At 41.8% G+C, this 19,224-nt stretch overlaps 2 protein-coding genes across 2 annotated transcripts in view; one reads left to right on the forward strand and one right to left on the reverse strand.

Annotated features, from left to right (window-relative positions):
- Positions 1-14,815, forward strand: part of LOC144491883 (insulin-like growth factor-binding protein 7) — a 32,640-nt gene extending 17,825 nt beyond the window's left edge. Inside the window, exons 2-5 of the mRNA XM_078210176.1 lie at positions 3,421-3,530; positions 8,033-8,149; positions 10,581-10,689; positions 14,476-14,815. Coding sequence (XP_078066302.1) covers positions 3,421-3,530; positions 8,033-8,149; positions 10,581-10,689; positions 14,476-14,492 — 353 coding nt within the window. The 3' untranslated portion in view covers positions 14,493-14,815. The remainder of the gene's footprint in view (positions 1-3,420; positions 3,531-8,032; positions 8,150-10,580; positions 10,690-14,475) is intronic.
- A 3-nt stretch (positions 14,816-14,818) lies between these two features.
- Positions 14,819-19,224, reverse strand: part of polr2b (RNA polymerase II subunit B) — a 38,956-nt gene continuing 34,550 nt past the window's right edge. The window contains exons 23-25 of the mRNA XM_078210056.1: positions 18,154-18,314; positions 16,863-17,058; positions 14,819-15,180 (exon numbers count right to left, since the gene is read on the reverse strand). Of these exons, the coding sequence (XP_078066182.1) occupies positions 15,091-15,180; positions 16,863-17,058; positions 18,154-18,314 (447 nt within the window). The 3' untranslated portion in view covers positions 14,819-15,090. The remainder of the gene's footprint in view (positions 15,181-16,862; positions 17,059-18,153; positions 18,315-19,224) is intronic.

Consider the following 19,224-nt stretch of genomic DNA (forward strand, 5'->3'; position numbering starts at 1 on the left):
AGTAAGCCCTATTTAAATGAAAATTGACAGGAATGTGAGTTGAAACTTTGTGCTTGACTCCCAGTGCTCTCATGTGACACAACCACGTAACTCAAAAACAGATAGCCATGATTTGGAGATGCCGGCGTTGGACGGGGGAACAAAAGTAAGAAGCCTCACAACACCAGGTTAAAGTCCAACAGGTTTATTTGGTAGCATGAGTTTTTGGAGCACTGCCCCTTCATCAGGTGAGTCACCTGATGAAGGGGCAACGCTCCGAAAGCTCGTGCTACCAAATAAACCTGTTGGACTTTAACCTGGTGTTGTGAGACTTCTTACTGTGCTAACCCACAAAAACAGGCTTGAGTAAGCCACCCTGGTTTCATGACATTAATGGTTAACTTTTATCCTGAGACCATTCCGCAGGAATGTTTTTGTTTTTAAATAAACATTATTTTAATTTGCCTTTCTTGAGTGTCTGGTGAGGTAAGCTGGAGTCTTTGCCTCAATTAGGCTACTCAAGAGTCCAGAAAACAACCAGAGATTAGGGCCTTCCAAGAGGTTGGATACATTACTTACATTTTTAAGGGACCTAATGCCTGTTTTAGGCATCTACCCAGCACACACAAAGTTAGGGGCCCATGAATTAAGCAGTGAGTCCAACGCTTGTGCAGATTGTGCAACTCCTGGCTCACTGTTAAATTGGTCATTAATTCATGTCCACTTTACAGTAGAAACATGGCTTTAATGCATACCAATTTCACTACCTTACGGTTCTGCAGTCTTCCTCGTGATTTACTTTAATTCTGCTTTTGTTAATATTTGTTGCTTTGTACATGGCTCTCTGGCTGTTCATACTCGGTAAGAAGTCTCACAACACCAGGTTAAAGTCCAACAGGTTTATTTGGTAGCAAATACCATAAGCTTTCGGAGCACTGCTCCTTCGTCAGATGGAGTGGAAATGTGCTCTCAAACAGTGCAAACAGACAAAACCAAGTTGCAGAATACTGCAACTTGATTTTGTCTGTTTGCACTGTTTGAGAGCACATTTCCACTCCATCTGACGAAGGAGCAGTGCTCCGAAAGCTTATGGTATTTGCTACCAAATAAACCTGTTGGACTTTAACCTGGTGTTGTGAAACTGCTTACCGTGTTCACCCCAGTCCAACGCCGGCATCTCCACATCATGTTCATACTCTGTCACTGCCTCCAGCAAGATTGGAGAATTTCTCCATTCACTGCAGCGGGACTGGAGAATCCCAGCTGCGGCGAGGTCGGAGATGATCTTTATTCTCAGTGATGCTTTAACAAACTTGATAGTCTATGCGTCTTTGTTAGTAGGCCCTAACAAAGACGCATAGACTGCAGTATAATCAGGCCGTTAATTTTTCTGATCCGTTAGCTTAATGAGTGTTGTCTCCCAATGAGGTTTGGGGTGAAGCGGGAAAGTTGAGAGCTTTACTCAGATGCTGGCAGATGTTTGGTCTGGGTTGCCCTTAGGGTAAGGAAGCTGAAACAGATCCAGCTAGGGCTTGGTTTGCAAAGCTAAGTGCGCAGAAGCTCATCTCATCTTTCACGTCCTCACAATAGCTCTGACGCCTATTGACTCAAGGGATGAGAGAAAACTGTGATTGACACATCTTGCCCTTTCCCAATGCTGCCTCTTTCTCCTTTGCTGTCTTTGAGTGTCCTCCTCCTCCATCAATAATTGCATTGGTTTCGCTGTAGGGAAACCCATAGTAAATTATATCCTTTAGTGTTGGTGGTCCGAAGGTTTGAGGTGACCACTCTGGTAGTTTAAGATTCACTTCAAGAGAAAATGATTCAAAAAGCTGCAGCCAACCTTTGCATTCAGGCACTATGTCTCCAAGCTTTGAACTGCTTTAAGAGAGCAGGTTTATCAAGAGTTTCGAATCGTGGAAAGCCACAATTCAATCTCTGAGCTAGTCACCCCTGTTTGTCTTCTCTCCATTGAAATGGAATGAAATTATAAGCCAGGGGTGGTTCTGGAGCAATGTCCTAATAACAGTCACCAAGTCCCTCAATTTCTGTGCAGGGAAAATATGCTTCCACTCCCTCTATAGACCAAGGCAGCACAGTGGCACAGTGGTTTGCACTGCTGCCTCATAACAGCAGGGACCCGTGTTCGATTCCAGCCTCGGGTAACTGTCTGTCTGGAGTTTGCACCAAGCCCCAAGCCCCTTCTTGGGGCTCCGAAAACTTGTGTGGCTTTTGCTACCAAATAAACCTGTTGGACTTTAACCTGGTGTTGTTAAACTTCTTACTGTGTTTACCCCAGTCCAACGCCGGCATCTCCACATCATTCCTCCCACAGTTCAAAGATGTGCAGGTTAGGTTGATTGACCATGCTAAATTGCCACTTAGTGTCCCAAGATGTGTAGGTTAGGGGAATTAGCGGGGTAAATATGTGGGATTACAGGGTTAGGGACAGGTAAAATGCTCTGTCGGAGAGTTGGTGCAGACTCGATGGGCCAAATGACCTCCTTCTGCACTGTAGGGATTCTATGATTCTTTGAATGCCTGTTGTGGGTTGAGATCTGCACAGCTGAAATCTTAGCATTTGGAGATGCGTAACCTTAATGATGAAATGTGTTTTGGATATAGATATTGTTGGATGCAAGTCATTTGACTCCAACGTCACAATGAGTGCCAATGCTGAGGGGATTACTGGCATTTGAATATATTTGATATAAAGCACAAGTAGTTTGAGTGGAGGTAGTTATATGAGGTGATTATATTTTTGTGGCACTCCAGCAGACTCCTGGGTGTTATGATTGAGGCACTGACCATTTCTGCCACCTCCACACTGTCTATCACAGAGGTCTCCTGTACTGGGACCAACATCCAGTCTCACAGTTGTTTATACCTCTGTCGGTAAACAATTGAGATTGAGCCCTCTGAAATCTTCTTTTTGCTGCTTTGTTATCCTAGATGTCTTCCTCCTTCCAGTCTTGCCATAGCCCTTTAAGCAGTAAACAGTTTTATATGTTGCTGCTCCACCAAGTCTCCAGCTTAGTCTCTACCTTCTTACCACACTAACCTCCTCCCACAGTCCAAACACACACAGTGGATGGCTTTCATGCAAAGGATTTCTTGCACCAAGTTCCTGCCTCCCTTGTGGTTGCAGTGTCCCTCATCCCTGCTCCCAACTCACACCCCATCTTCATTTTGGCTAAATTTGATTAATAAATGACGACACCAATGGTTAACACAGTCAGACTGGTGACTAGAAGCCCACTCTGGTTTAGTACTATCCAGCCTACAACATTTTTCTTTTCAAATCTTGACTTAAGGTGAAGAATTATCATGCGATTCTCACTCCATCTCTGTTCACATGAGAACTAACCTCCAATGCTAGTCCCCACTTTGCATAAGTGATAACAACAGGGCAACTCAATTCACACTATTTTTCATCTACAGCTCCAGCCATCGTGACACAACCTAAGGAGATCTGGAATGTCACTGGATCCCAAGTTTACCTTACCTGTGAAGTTATTGGAGTACCTACTCCTGTACTCACCTGGAACAAGGTTTGCAAATTCCAGTTTCTTCTCTATTTCTATTCAGTTTGCAGAGTTTAGGTCTTTTTAGAAAAAATAAACTTCCCACAAGTTAATGAATCACCGTATGCATTTTGGGGAAATTAAGAATTTGTGCCTGCCTGCTTAGTTACAAATACGATTAACATGTCTATTAACACATTAATTAACATAACTGCCTTAATTCTTTGACTAATTAGAATCTGGACATTTACTATGTTGAAATAAAACAATAATAAGTCCTTTGTATGACAACCCTAATTGTTTTGGACCACCGGCATGTCAGTACTTCTATCAGTTCACTAGTCATGGGACTCGCATATCACTCGTTAGCTATGGAAAGTGTCAGGCCAATCAGCCCATTGTATCCCTGCTAACTCTCTGCTAGAATGATCCAAGCTAATCTGTTTGCCCTCTCTCCCTGTGGTCTAAAAACCTCCTTCGCTTCAAATATTTATCCAATTTTCCCTTAAAAGGTACAATGATCTCTGCCCCAACAACAGCAAAGACATTTATAGAACCATAGAACCATAGAAAATTACAGCTCAGAAACAGGCCTTTTGGCCCTTCTTGTCTGTGCTGAACCATTTTTTGCCTGGTCCCACTGACCTGCACTTATAGAACCAAAATATTGAAATTACTGAAGTAACCCAAGGCTGGGATTAAACCCGGTCCCTGACGCTGTGAGACAACAGTGCTAACCACTGTGCCACCGTGCTGCCCTTAACTTCCCACTCCTCTAATAACAATCTTATGTTAATTGCAACCTTCGGCAGTCCACACATATGGAATGCTCCTCCTGTGTAATGTGGGAAGCCAGGGATACGTCTAGTATCCAGGGTGATCGTGTGTATAGGAAGCTATTGGCCTCCCCAGCCACAGGAAACAGCCTGACTTCATTCTTGCATGGTCTAGTTCTATCTTTAAGATTATATGCCCCTTTGTCTTGGACATCCCACCAGAGGGAGTAGCTTCTCTGTATTGACTCAATCCAATCCTTTTATAAGAACTATTTTTCATCGACTCTGTAATAATCCTATTAAATTCCTTTATTATTCGACAGACGTCAATTTGATAGTTTTAACCTTCTAACTCAAGGGAATATAAACCAAGTTTGTAGCTAACGGGTGATATGCAACCTGACACCATAATTAGATCTAAGTTCTGGTAGCATCGTGAAGGGGTGAGGACACAGTTTCACATCCTTCCTGATGTTTGTGCCCAGTATTGAACACAGGTTCTGACCAAGGGTCTGTACAACTGAAGAATCACTTCTTCACCTTTGTAGTCCAGCCCCTTTGAGGTAAAGGCCAACATCCCTTTAGACTTTTCAATTACTTTTTATACCAGACTGGCTTTTTAGTGATGCATACAACATGGACACCCAAATCGCTTTGCTCCTCCACACTTCCCCCCTAGTCTCCCTGACTTAAGTATATACTCCTATTTGAGTTTCTTCAAAGTAGGTGGTCTTGTATGGTCCCTTGTTGAACTCTACCTTCCATGGTTTATCCGCTCCAACTCCTCTCCACGGTCATCTGAGCTGTACTTGCCTTGTTTCATTCTACTCTGTCCAGTTCTAGCCAAAGAATCACACATACTAGCTTCTCTTCCCACTTCTGCACCATTACCACTTGTGTCCTCAAATATCTGTAACTGGTTACTTTCTATTTCTCACCTACGGGCTGGCCCTCATTGACATCATCTAAAACACAACACTTTCCCCAACACACATGACGATACCCCAGCTCTACCCCATCTGCCCCTCTCTCAATTCCTCCATTGTCTTAACGCTGTCAGATTGCTTGTCCAGCATCTAGTATAGGCATCTACGATGCTGCTTTGGTCTAGATTAGTGTGCTTAAGTTGGAGTTAGGTGAACAGGGAAGGAAGTGATCCTTTCATTTTCTACCTTTCCTCAGAAAGAAGAGGGGCGATCTTGGTAAGTAGAGCCCGGTGAGTATTTCTACTGTCCTTAATCTTCTCTAAACTAGACAAAGTAAAAATAAAGGGAGTATTTAAGGGTAAGTCATGGCAGGGCAGCTTGGTCACATGGAATGCTCCTCCTGTGTGATGTGGGAAATCAGGGACAGAAAATGTGCAGGAAGTTTTTCCAGCAGCAGCTACTTAAATCCATATTTCAGAGTTGGATCAGCTGCTGGAGTCACTGTGGAGTATCCACACGGATGAGATCATCATGATAGCACATATGGAAAAGTAGGTAAAGAGGTAAAGAGTGCACAGGCAGAAAGAGAATTGGTGATCACCAGACAGAGTAAAATCACTCAGCAAGTGGTGCAGAAGTTCCCTGGATCCACAGTTTTTTTTGTCTTGGATACTACTGAGGGAGATGGACTCTCAAGAGAATGCAGCAGGAGCCAAGCCCGTGGCGCCACAGGTGGCTCCGCTGTAGAATGGGGAGGACAATAGTGATAGGGGATTTTATCATAAGTGGAACAGATAGATGTTTCTGTAGCTGCCAGGATGGCATGATGAAGTGTGCAAAATTAAAGCACATGGGATTGGGAGTAACATCCTCACATGGATTGAGAATTGGTTAGGAGACAGGAAACAGAGAGAGGAATAAATGGGTCTTTTTTTCTATGCAAGTGATAACTAGTGGGGTACCACAAGGATCAGTGCTTGGGCCCCCCAAGCACTGATCCACAATATATATCAATGATTTGGATGCGGGAACCAAATGTAATATTTCCAAGTTTGAGTTGACTGGGCCTATTGACTGGAGTTCTGAAGAATGAGAGGGGATCTCATTGAAAGATATACAATTTTGACAGGGCTGGACAGACTGGATGCAAGGATGATGTTTCCTTTGGCTAGTAGGTCTAAAACAAGGGGTCACAGTCTCAGGGTAGGGGATAGGCCGTTTAGGAGTGAAATGAGGGAACATCTCTTCACTCAGAAGTTGGCGAACTTGTGGAATTCTATACCAGAGAAGGCTTTGTTGGTCAAGTCACTGAATATATTTACAAAGGAATAGATTTCTAGATTCTAAAGGCATCAAGGGGTATGGGGAGAGCATTGGGGTATGGCATAGAGATAGAGGATTGGCCATGGTCAGACTGAATGGCGGAGTAGGCTTGAAGAGCAGAGCGACCTACTCCTTCTCCTATTTTCTATGAGCGGAAATTTCCTCCAGCTAAATATTGTGAAGACAGAAATGATTGTCATTGGTTCCCATCACCAACTCTGTTTACTTGCAACGGACTCCATTCCTTTCCCTAGCAACTATCTGAGACTAAACCAAGCTGTTTGCAATATTTGACCCGAGTTGAAATTCTTACCCCATATCTGCACCATCACCTATTTTCACCTCCATGAATATCCCAACTCTGCCCCAGCTATCTGCTGCTGAAACCCTCAATCATGCCTTTGTTACATATGGACTTGACCATTCTGATGCACTATGGCCAGTCTCTCTACTCTCTGCAAACTCGCACCAAGTCCAACTTGCTCATCTCCCATGGTTTGCTGATCTACATTGGTCCCCGCTTACGCAATGCCTTTATTTTTAAAGTTCTCACTCTTGTTTTTAAATTCCTATCTGACCTTGTCTCTCCCCATCTATGTAATCTCCCTCAGCCCTCCAACCTAAGTCGTTGTGCTCTGCCAATTTTGGCATCTTAAATGATCCCTATTTTAAAAGCTCTCCTATTGATGACCATTCTCCATCTGGCTAAGCCTTAAGCTCTGGAATTCCCTCCTTGAGTCTCTTTGTCTTTCCTTCCTCCTTCAAGCGGCTCCTTAAAATCTACCACTTTGACCAAGTTTTTGCTCATCCGGAATCGCCTTATATGGCTCAGTGACAAATCTGACATATGTAGAGTCTGTGGTTCAATACATTCTATTGTTTAAAGCTTAAAGTTTATTCATTAGTGTCACAAGTAGGCTTACATTAACACTGCAATGAAGTTACTATGAAAATCCCCCTAGTCGTCACACTGTTCGGGTACACTGAGGGTTGAAAATATCCAAACTCAATTTTTGTTATTACCTTGAATTCCAAAACACTTTCCCCACAATGATAGCGTTGCCATGCTTCACATTATAAAAATATTCACTGAAGCTTATAAAGAATGAAAAGAAGTTAATGCTTAGAGGGGCTATTGATGACTGAAGTTAAAATTCCATTTACACTGAAATGAAAGTGTTGAGTTGCTAAAGAGCCATTATGCCCAAGGTAATAATAAACGTTTTGTTGCTAACTAAATATTTGCTTGTCATAAGTTCTTTAACCAATTTAGAAAGAAGCATTTTAGCTCTATTTGCTTACTTTGGGAAGTGCAGGCAACGACATTCAACAGAAGTTGACATGGTGTAACACGCCTGGGTCAAACACAAAACATACCATTACACAAAGAGCTAAGCTTGAAGAACATTCTCAAAGTGGTTAGGGGTAGGGTCCTTCAGAAATCTAAAGAATGGCCATGTGAAACCAGATAAGGATGTATTAATAATGCTATTTAAAATAACAGGTAAAGAAAACGGCGAAAGGTTTGGAAAAGATGGAGTTGCTGCCTGGTGACCGTGACAACCTCGCCATCCAGACCCGTGGTGGACCAGAGAAGCATGAGGTGACAGGATGGGTGCTGGTAAGTTTTTAACCTAGGTGTAAGAACGTTAGTTAGGATTTCATGTAATCTCTACAAAAATTAAATCTTAAATTGTTGCGCTGCTTACAGTAAGGAATTGGAATGCCTTTCCCCCATGTTGCGCACAAAACAATCCCCAGTCAGTCTCTAGCGATGACACTTCCAAAGCATTTCCTTGGCTGTAAAGCACTTTGGGATGTTCTGAGATCATGAAAGGTGCCATCTAAATGCAAGTTCTTCCTTTTAAGGCATGGGTGCTAGAATAAATATTTCTCAAATCTGCTGCAAAATTGAGGAAAACATTTATATTGTGCACTACTGGCTAACTGAGAATAACCCGTCTGATTTGCAGTTGAACATTTTGTGCTGTACTGTGCTTATTGCTGCACTACTTTCCCTTCCCACAAGAGTTTAAAACCAGGTTAAAAATACCCAAACCCAGTCCCGAGCAAGGAAGGCATTCATGCCACCAGGCTGGTCATGTCTGTCTTCAACTCCATGGTGTCCTTCACGTAATTCAGTTCAATTTTTTTCAGACAAAAACATTGTTGCTTTCTTTAATCTGAAGGAGCAGAAGTTTCCTTTTATTATCTATTCTGCTCATTGTCATTTGCTTTCAAAATCATGGATTCACTTGTCACGAGTATCTGAAATATGTTTAAATGTATTTACTCATCACATTGAACCGTGGGACTAAATGGTAGAAAAATTGCAGAATCTCTGGATTAAATTACCCACAATTGGGCAACAATGGCACAATTCACAATCTTGCTGTGAGGAGGTTTGATTCTTGATGTATTGACTGTACGCTAGATAAAAAGATCACCTTATTTCCTGCTTTGTAAAGGAGTCACCAAGACAGCAACTTGTAGTTATATGTCCACGGTGAAGGAAAACAGGCATTGATTCAAAGGAAAGATAAGTGAATAAGGCCTTGGTTTAAAGACTTGAGTTGAGAAATTTGTTGATGTCACCCCACTGTACGTGTATAACATGGTCACCTAGGCCTCTAACTCTCTCCTCTGTCTTGACCCTCCCCTTTATTAATCCAATTTCTGTCCACAGATGCTGCCAGACCTGCTGAGATTTTCCAGCATTTTCTGTTTCTATTTAAGATTTCCAGCATCCACAGTTTTTTACTGTTATTTACCCAGGTACCTAATATAGACGGTAGCAAATACGCATCATCCCATATTGGTACCACCCCTCTGGTACAAGCATCCTGCCCCCCCGTGCCTAAAACAGGGTAATAGGATCTTTGCAAAAACAGTCAGTTTGGACTGACCTGAACATAGCTGACGCCAGGGCCTGCTAGAAAAAGGTTATTTTATTCAATCTTTCTAACTCCACCACAACATTGAAGACCATTACCAACCTCGCTCATTCCCCTCTTGATTGCAATCCCCTCTTTCCAAAAGCTTCTTGAGGGAAAGCAGCTTATACAACTTCTCATCCAGAAAACTGGTGACTGCAGTATGCTAGTGAGGCCCAGCTGGGCCTCAGGCCTCTGGTGGGTGCTCACAAGAAGTTGCTCATTTCAGCGTTGAAAACAAGGTCAAAATAAATTTCCACCCCAAAAGCTTTTAGAGAGGTTATAAAAAGGGACGGGTTGGGGAGGGGATGGGGGTGTTGTTGTGACTGAGGAGCTGAGGGCTGAGATTCCAAAAGGTTGGATCTAGTATGCTGAAGATGCAGTTGTCAATAGGGCGCAGGGAGTAGGGTATGCCTAAGATTCAAGAGTTAGGAATTGTACTGAGACACTTCGTCATGCTGTATAGAATTCTGCAGTGCAGAAGGAGGCCATTTGGCCCATTGAGTCTGCACCGACCACAATCCCACCCAGACCCTATCCCCATAACCCAATGCATTTACCCTAGCTAGTTCCCCCTGATACTAAGGGGCAATTTAGCATGGCCAATCCACCTAACCTAAATCTCTTTGGACTGAGAGAGGAAACCCATGCACAGGGAGAATGTGCAAACTCCACACAGAGAGTGACCCAAGGCCAGAATTGAACCCAGGTCCCTGGCGCTGTGAGGCAGCAGTACTGAACACCGTGCCACCGTGAAGGAAACATGAATTCTATTGCTATCTCTGTAATTTTTGAATTTGAAATGTTTTGTCCTCAGTCTGCATGCCTGATACGGAATGTATATTATAAGTATGAAGAGAATTACAATTGTATCACAGCACCCAAGAGGGGAACACACTGTATGAAGACAAATCAAATTTAATGGTACTTCCTGTAATTTAAGTTGAAATGTATTCTTTTATAATGCATTCTTACAATTTTTATGAATAATGGATATTTTTGAGGAATGGAGAATTGTCAAACTTTAAATTTTGGAGGACCAAGAACACAATACATATAAATTCTGCAAATTTTTAAAGTGTCATGTCTCCAAGCATCTTTATTTTCAATTATACTTAGATCTCTCCTCTCACCGAGGAAGATGCTGGAGAATATGAGTGCCATGCATCAAATACTAAGGGAGAGGCTGCAGCTGCTGGAAGCATCAACGTGGTTGATGAACTAAAAAGTGAGTGCAACGTTCTATATAAATAACATACGATGTGCCACCAAGTACATACATTTTGACCTTCATGACTGCTAGGACTCGTGATTTTTCCTGATTATGTATCTTCCGCTGTAGCAGTTAATTATAGCTGCTTGACATATTAGAATTAAGTCAGAAATCGACAGATGGAATTCATATTTACCTCAAAATACAGTGCATTAAGTTTATCTTCAGATATATTTTTAGTAAGTAGTCTCACAACGCCAAGTCAATGTCCAACAGGTTTATTTGGTAGCACGAGCTTTCAGAACGTTGCCCCTTCATCAGGTGCAACACTCCAAAAGCTCATGCTACCAAATAAACCTGTTGGACTTTAACTTGGTGTTGTGAGACTACTTACTGTGGCTACCCCAATCCAATGCCAGCAACTCCACATCATGATATATTTTTAGCCCTGGGAAGTTCAGGGAACTTCCACCACTTGGGATTCTGCCCTGTTTTGTGTGGCTGAGTGTGTCCACTAGTTCGGCTACTGAAAATAAGAAAGGGAGTAGCGGGAGTAAAGGAGATGGGGAATGCAACAGCTTGCATTTAAGTAGCGACTTTAGTATAGAAAAATCCTTCTCCAAACTCTTGAGACAAAAATGAGTACCAAGTCAAATACTGGAACTGATTAAAAGGTTGGTCAAACAGTTATCAAGTAAGAGGTTAGAGATAGGGGGGGGAGAAGGCCACAAACAGATTTTAGCATGAGAATTTTAATAAGAGTTCTGAAGCCTTTACAGGTCATAAGATGGTTACAAGATGCAATTCAGGCAGCAGGGTTTTGCATTGAGCTGAAGTTAATATTATGTAGGAAGCCAGTCAAGAGAGAATTGGAATATTCAAGTCTGGCAGCAACCAAAGCATGAATTAGAGTTTCAGTACAGTAGGGGAATGCAGCGGATGTGGACAGAGGCGGGAAGCAATATGATGGAGTCAGAGGATTGAACAGGATGCGGAGATTTCAAACAGGTGAAAAAGCCTGAAACAGTGGTTAGGGAGGATGCAATCATTGGCAAGGGTTCAGAGTTTGCAGCAAGGGCACAAGATTGGGGTGGGCAACCTGAGAGGCAGGGCCACATGTGGTCCTTCAGGATTCCGAGCGTTGCCCATTTTGTACAGCGTTGCCCATGTGCAAAGTTGCCACATTTTGCTGATTCCTGTATGCAAAGTTTTTCTTCGCACCAGTATAATGGAACTGATGCAGATAAAGGGCTAGTGAAGTGAGGTGCATGCTGATTTCACATAACATTGACTGCACTCCCTCTGTGCCCAAATGCTCCAAGTGGGGTCAGACCCTCGTCAGACCCCACTTGGAGTACTGTGCTCAGTTCTGGTCGCCTCACTATAGGAAGGATGTGGAAAAGATTGAAAGGGTGCAGAGGAGATTTACAAGGATGTTGCCTGGATTGAGTGGCATGCCTTATGAGGATAGGCTGAGGGAGCTCGGTCTTTTCTCCTTGGAGAGACGAAAGATGAGAGGAGACCTAATAGAGGTGTATAAGATGTTGAGAGGCATAGATCGGGTGGACTCTGAGGCTTTTTCCCAGGGTGGAAATGTCTGCTACGAGAGGACACAGGTTTAAGGTGCTGGGGGGTAGGTACAGGGGAGATGTTAGGGGTAAGTTTTTCACACAGAGGGTGGTGGGCGAGTGGAATCGGCTGCCGTCAGTGGTGGTGGAGGCGAACTCAATAAGGTCTTTTAAGAGACTCCTGGATGAGTACATGGAGCTTAATAGGATGGAGGGTTATAGGTAGGTCTAGAAGGTAGGGATGTGTTCGGCACAACTTGTGGGCCGAAGGGCCTGTTTGTGCTGTAGTTTTTCTATGTTCTATTACTTTCATTTTTACCATTTGAAGTTGATAGTTCTGTTAATGTACAAATGATTAAGCATTTTCTATAACCAGTTGTGAAATATTCAGCATGTATTAAATCTTATTCATGGAAGTCATAGTTAGTGAACAAGCCCAATTTCAATCTTGTGGCTCATTTAAGATGAAAGCGGGCCATTCATGTGGCCCACTCACTAATCTGGTGCAAGACTATTGTTTCAGTCTTCCCAATTCTCGAGAAAACTGTGGTTCATTTAAGACTTCAACTATGCAACTTGACAGAAGCAGTGGAGGGGTTGAGAAAGAGATGGAATACTGGTTGTCTTCAGTGTACATATGGAGGCAGAGTCAGTATCTGCAGTTGATGTTACCATGGGGAAGCATGTAATCATGATGGGGTTGGTCTCACAGGAAGAATAAGCCTTTGCTAGAGATTGTCTATCCATGATTTGACAAGATAAGAATGGAATCAAATGAGAGCAGGGCTACTGAGCTGAATAAGAAAGAAACAATTTTGGAGTGACTGACCATGTCAAAGGCTGCAGTGATCTTAAGAGGATGAGAGAAAATGCACCACGGTCACAACCACAGAATATTAGTACTATAGCTGAAATGGAAATCTAAAGATAAAGTTTATTTATTAGTCACAAGTAAGGCTTACATTAACACTGCAATGAAGTTACTGTGAAATTCCCCTAGTCGCCACAGTCCAGCACCTATTCGGGTCAATGCATCTAACCAGCACATCTTTCAGAATATGGGAGGAAACCTGAGCACCTGGAGGAAACCCACGCAGACACGGGAGAATGTGCAAACTCCACACAGATAGTGGCCCAAGCCGGGAATCGAACCCGGGTCCCTGGTGCTGTGAGGCAGCTCTGCTAACCACTGCGCTACCGTGCTGTTCAGTTGCAGGATTGATAGGTACAGATTTTGGAGGCAACATGTTGAATGAGGGAGGAAAGGAAGGTTGGCAACAAATCAGTAGTTTGTAAGGACAGAGTTGTCAGTGATGGGGGTTATTTTGAGGAAAAGGTGATGACAACCTTTTTAAAAAGATGTGGGGAGCAAGAAAGGAAAATATTTACAATGTCAGTACAGGGCAGGGAGGTTGTGTGTGGTCAGCAATTTAGCAGAGGAATGGGGACGAAGCAGCAGGAGGTGGGTTTTGTGGACAAGGGGAGCTCAGAAAGGACACAAGGGGAGAATGAACTCAAGAAGAACCTGCGATTAGCACTAGGTTGGATGGGGAAAATTTAGTTTGTCGAGCAGGAGGAAGCAGCAAAGCAGATGGTGTCAATCTGAACAACCAGTCATTCTGGAGTTCCTTGCATTTGTAGTGGGAGTGAGGGTAGAGGTGGGCAGAGCACTGGGTATGAAGCAGAAAGATGGTAATGGAGAAAAGAATCCAAAAAGGTTTTTTGTTCTCCAGGATCATAGAGTAGTGGGCACTTTTTGCCAGGGGAGACTGAGACCCAATTGTATTTGAAAAAGTATATGAAGAAAATTTTATGTGCAGAACTTTTCCATAATTCTGTTCTTCAAGCATCTTATGTTAATCCACTGATGCTGGTGTTCATTCTGATGCTGTTGTTGACTTTATCTATCCTTAAACATTGATGAGAATGGTGACTTGTTTCCTGGACACATTTCCTTGAAAACATCGATAGGTTGGTTTGTCGTCGTGAAATCCCTGGAAATCAATGCATTTAGCAGACAAAGTGTAGATTATTACAGGAGACTTAAGACTTGGGTTTAAGACTGGAATATGGAGCTATATTATAGTACATAAGAAAGCTAAAGTCAATAGATTATAAGGATGCACATGGAAAAGCTGAAATAAGTGCGTGAAAAATCTACTAACGGGACAGGGCTCTCCATACAGTAAAACTGGGTATTCCTTTCTAATAAATTTGGTGTTTTGTTTTACAGTGAAAGAGGAAGTATGAACAAATATTCAATGGAATGAACCAATGGCCAACCACTAGCTCAGCTTGGAACTCATTTACTGACAGGGAACTAAGGAATAAGTGCAGACTGTTTGTGTAGTGTTTTTTTCAGTGCATAACAAATTGAGATTTCTAGGGATCTTTTCCCCCAGCATATAGTAACTTTTAATTATGATTGTTGCTCTATCCTTCACTTTACTCTGCTGGTGTAAGTCAAATATAAGATTTTTGTAAGTCAAATATAAGGGCAGAGAAGTATAAATCATTCTCTCCATTATCAAGATATAAACTGTATATAAAGTTATGGAATAAAATTTATACAAAGCTTAAAATACAAAATTTTATTTTTTGTTTTCACAACAAAATCTACTTACAATGCTGGCAAAGATAAAAGCACTGATCAAGCCACCAGTGTGAACAGTAAACACATGAACAAGTGTGACTAAAGACCTGGTATTTGAATAAGCAATACCATCACACTCTCATATACAACTTTGTGCACTCTGCTGCAAATTGTTTTGCCAGTCACATATTATACTATTTCAATGTTTTGCCATATGCTTGGCATATCTGAGAAAAGCTGATCATTTACAGTCCGCTATGAAATCAACATTCGTGGCGCAATACTCATTGACATTAACTCCTGGAAGAGAAGTTTGCAGGCATAGGGCATCCGTACCAACGAAATCTGAAAGTTAATGAAGAATAAAAGATAAGCAATTTCATAAAATAAACTTCCATCTTTATTCTCATACTTGCCACAACACTGTTAACACACTAAGGTTTATGGCTATTTACTGTCATTTACACACACTGCTTAAAATTACTGTCCATGGCTTTGAGTAACTTCTCCAAATGTCTTCCCAGTTACTTTGGAGAAATCAGAGCCATTGGTTTAAGCTAAACTTGTGTAAAACTCAATTGAGGCTTTTTAAATATAAATATCTCTTAGACTATTTGCATAGCTATGGTAAAAGCCCCTTTTCTAACTTGTGCATGTCAATTTTACAAACTTTTTCAATTTGCAAGATTTAAAACATTGGTATGTCATGTTTTTCTAACACCGGATGCACAGTCTGCTACAAATAATTTTACCAGTCAGATATAATACTATAATATTTCAGTACTTTGCCACGTGCATCTTTGCCATTCACATCTGACCAGTCACGGATGCTAATTCACTTTCCTTATATTTAGCTACTTCTTCCACTTAATTGCCTCAACAGCCTTCCCAAGCTCTCCATCCACAAACTTCATTGCCCTCTACATAAAGAAGTTAAATCCAAACTATCTATTCCCTTTTCTAAGCTCGAGAGGTCTCTCCAGATTCAAGGAGTCCGTGACAATCCGATCTAGGATTCATTGATCAAATTCTCATATTTCACAAAAGCCATCCATTATCCCCTCAAAGAGCTAAATGAAGCCAGTTTATTTTTTTTTTACAGTTTATGCCCAATACAAACTATCCAAACTTATTTGATACAGGATTCACTGGCAACAGATAGAGGAGACTTTGATTGCATCAGTTTAGATGGATTCCAGTCCCACAGATGAAAGTGCCTAAATCACTGTTCCAGTTCAGACAGTACAGTAGAAATAGGTGCTGCATCAGTATATTTTAGATAGATACTGATGAGGAGACTGAAAATAAGGGCTGAACGATGTATGGAGTCAGACGGGACGATTACTCAGGGTAGGGGAAAGATAATAAAGCTAACCAGTCTCTGATGCTAACTAATCTTTTCTAACACTAAACATGGAACAGTGCATTTCTATATTTTCATGCCATACAATTCCACTAACCTTTTAAAGCAATAGAATAAAATGAACATTAATTTAAGAGTCCCTGCTACAGAATGAAAAGCTAGAGTACAGAAACTTAAGGTAACTTGATTCTTTTTCAGAATTATAATTTATACAACAAGGTCTGTTTAAGGAGGGAAGCACACAGCAGCTTTGGTCAACAAAATGAAAGTTAACATAAATTGGGTTATTCATTCACTTATCCTTTGGTCACAAGTAAAACAATGTAATAATTTGAATACAAAAAGCAAAAGCTCAGCCTTCTGTATGGTTGGAAGAACCCTGGACAAGCTGTATGTGGTACTTTGGCGATACTGAGTAAGCACACGGTTAATGTACAACATGCAAACAGAAGTAGAGAACTGGACATTCCTAAAATATCCCAAATGTAGTCGCCTGATATAGAGCATGCAGAATGTGGGTTTGTACGTCCATCTAACATATATATTGGGAGATCATGCTCGTCACCTGATACAACCATCACAATTTCTTTGAAATTACAGAATGCTAATATCTTTAAATTTGACTAAACGTCAGGAGAACAGATTCTGAAAGTTTGATACGTACCTGAGTTTTGTTACGACATCCTCTGCATTCGTAAGTGTGTGTCCTGGTGTTGGCAATCGCCATGAGTCCACAGAGATTGCATACATGCACCTGATAGGGATCGGAAACCTCAAATAACCTCTCTCTCAAAAACTGGGCTGCACCGTGAGCAATCTGACAATCTCGTTCCATTTCCCCAAAACGTAGACCACCATCACTGAAATAAAAACCAACTCATATTATGGAGAGCAAAAGGGTGGGGGAAAAAAACAATCCATAAATTAAGACAGGTTACCTCTTAATTTAATGATTTCCCAACACGACCTCACTCCAGGTTCAAATTATGTACATCGGCCTCTGGTGAAAACACTATAGCTGAGTCTGAACTTGAACAGTGCCCCTCGACCTGCTTAAACAATCACTCTCTCCACTGTAACACTGCTGCAGAGCGTACCATCCAGTAGGTATAGAATCATAAAACCCTACAGTGCAGAAGGAGGCCATTCAGCCCATTGAATCCACACCGACCACAATCCCACCCAGGCCCCATCCCCATAACTTCATGCATTTACCCTAGCTAGTCCCCCCTGACACAAAGGGGCAATTTTGCAATCCACCTAACCAGCACGTCTTTGGATTGTGGGAGGAAACCGGAGCACCCGGAAGAAACCCACATAGACACTGGGAGAATATGCAAACTCCACACAGACAGTGACCCAAGCCAGGAATTGAATCTGGGTCCCTGGCGCTGAGAGATAGTAGTACTAATCATGTGCCACCCCACCATAACCCAGCAAGGCTTAAGCCAGTTGCCTCCCAAATCCACCAAGGACATACCAACAACTGCAAGTTCCATTCGAAGTCACACACCATCCTGACTCTTAAATATACTGCAATTTCTTCATCACCATGGTCAAAATCCCGGAGCATCCTATGTAACAGCACTGTGGAAGTACCTTCAGCACTCAGACATAGCAGTTCAAGATTCACCATCATCTTGTCAATGGCAATGAGGGATGGGCAATAAAGACTGGACTGACCAGCAATGCTGATACCCCATGAAGGAAGTTTTTAAAAGTTTGAACATATTAGGTTAGTCACACACCATTACTGTGGAAATATATATTTTTTTTAGAAACAGAAATTGAATAGTTCAAGCAACAAGTATAAACTGCAACTAAATGGACTTGGAAAGTCACAAATAGAGTTGTAAATGGCCTCTCGCCAAAACTGGAATCTTGCTCAAAGTCAGCAGTTCCAAAGCATTATAACTGCAAAAACACAGTAAAACATATGTCAAGATTCATCTTACCGAGATCTACCCTCCATGGGCTGCCTGTTCAGGATCTGAACAGGTCCTCGAGCACGGGAATGAATTTTATCATCTACCATGTGTTTCAGACGCTGGTAGTAAGTAGGACCAATGAAGATCTGCGATGTAAGTTTACGCCCTGTAAACCCATTATATAGCACCTACATAGGAGAGGGATAGGTTAGTTATGGGATTTTGTCATGTAAACAAACAACTGTAACTACTGTATTTATGCTCAACGGAAAATGGAGGATCATTCTTTTTTCAAGACCATACCCTTCCACGCATAACATTAGCAATCATTATCTGCGCATACAAAATGTTAGTGATAAGCTGATTGGACTGTGCAAACAACTTAACCCTCAGTAATAAAAATAGCACATGGTTAGCATTTATAATCCCCTTTTCCTGTTCCACAGAAAGTTGCTTCAATCTGTTATCCAGTGTCCCAGACAGACACATTCCTGAAGTTCCTTGGCCACTCCTCTTGTTTGGATCTGGCTCTTCAACCTCCTGTACTGTAACATAAATTACAGCATAGGAGGCCGCTGTCTAGATCTTTGGGCTTGTGCCAGAACCAGCTCTACAACTGGAGTTATCTACTGAATATTTCTATTACAGCACTAGAAAGTAAGGAAGTTGCAGTCTTTATGCTAAACTCTATGTGGATGTGATTTAAGAAATGGGAAGTGAAACAGTATAACAGTGTGCATTACAGGCGACTGAGGAGTGGCAGTGGAGGAGATCTGAAGACAGTTCAAAGAGAAATGCAAAAACAGGGCAGGTTAATAAGGCTAGACTGTCCAAGTTTTGAAACATTGCTAACTTACAGCATATAAACTTTTAAGTTATTCAATAAACTGGCTAACTCTTGCTCTTGACTTGTTAGCTATCTAAACAGCCTAATCCTAAATTACTATCACCCATTTATATCAATTATAGGGTTCAATCTCAACTGTCACAGGGATCAAGGCTGGGGCTTCAAGTATTTACAATCTATGGGGGCAATTCTCCCCCCAAAAAAAGTGTCGAATTCACGTGAAAATTTGAGTAAATCAAGCTGAATTTTTC

Source organism: Mustelus asterias, chromosome 1, assembly GCF_964213995.1.
Source record: "Mustelus asterias chromosome 1, sMusAst1.hap1.1, whole genome shotgun sequence".
Classification (NCBI taxonomy): Eukaryota; Metazoa; Chordata; class Chondrichthyes; order Carcharhiniformes; family Triakidae; genus Mustelus; species Mustelus asterias.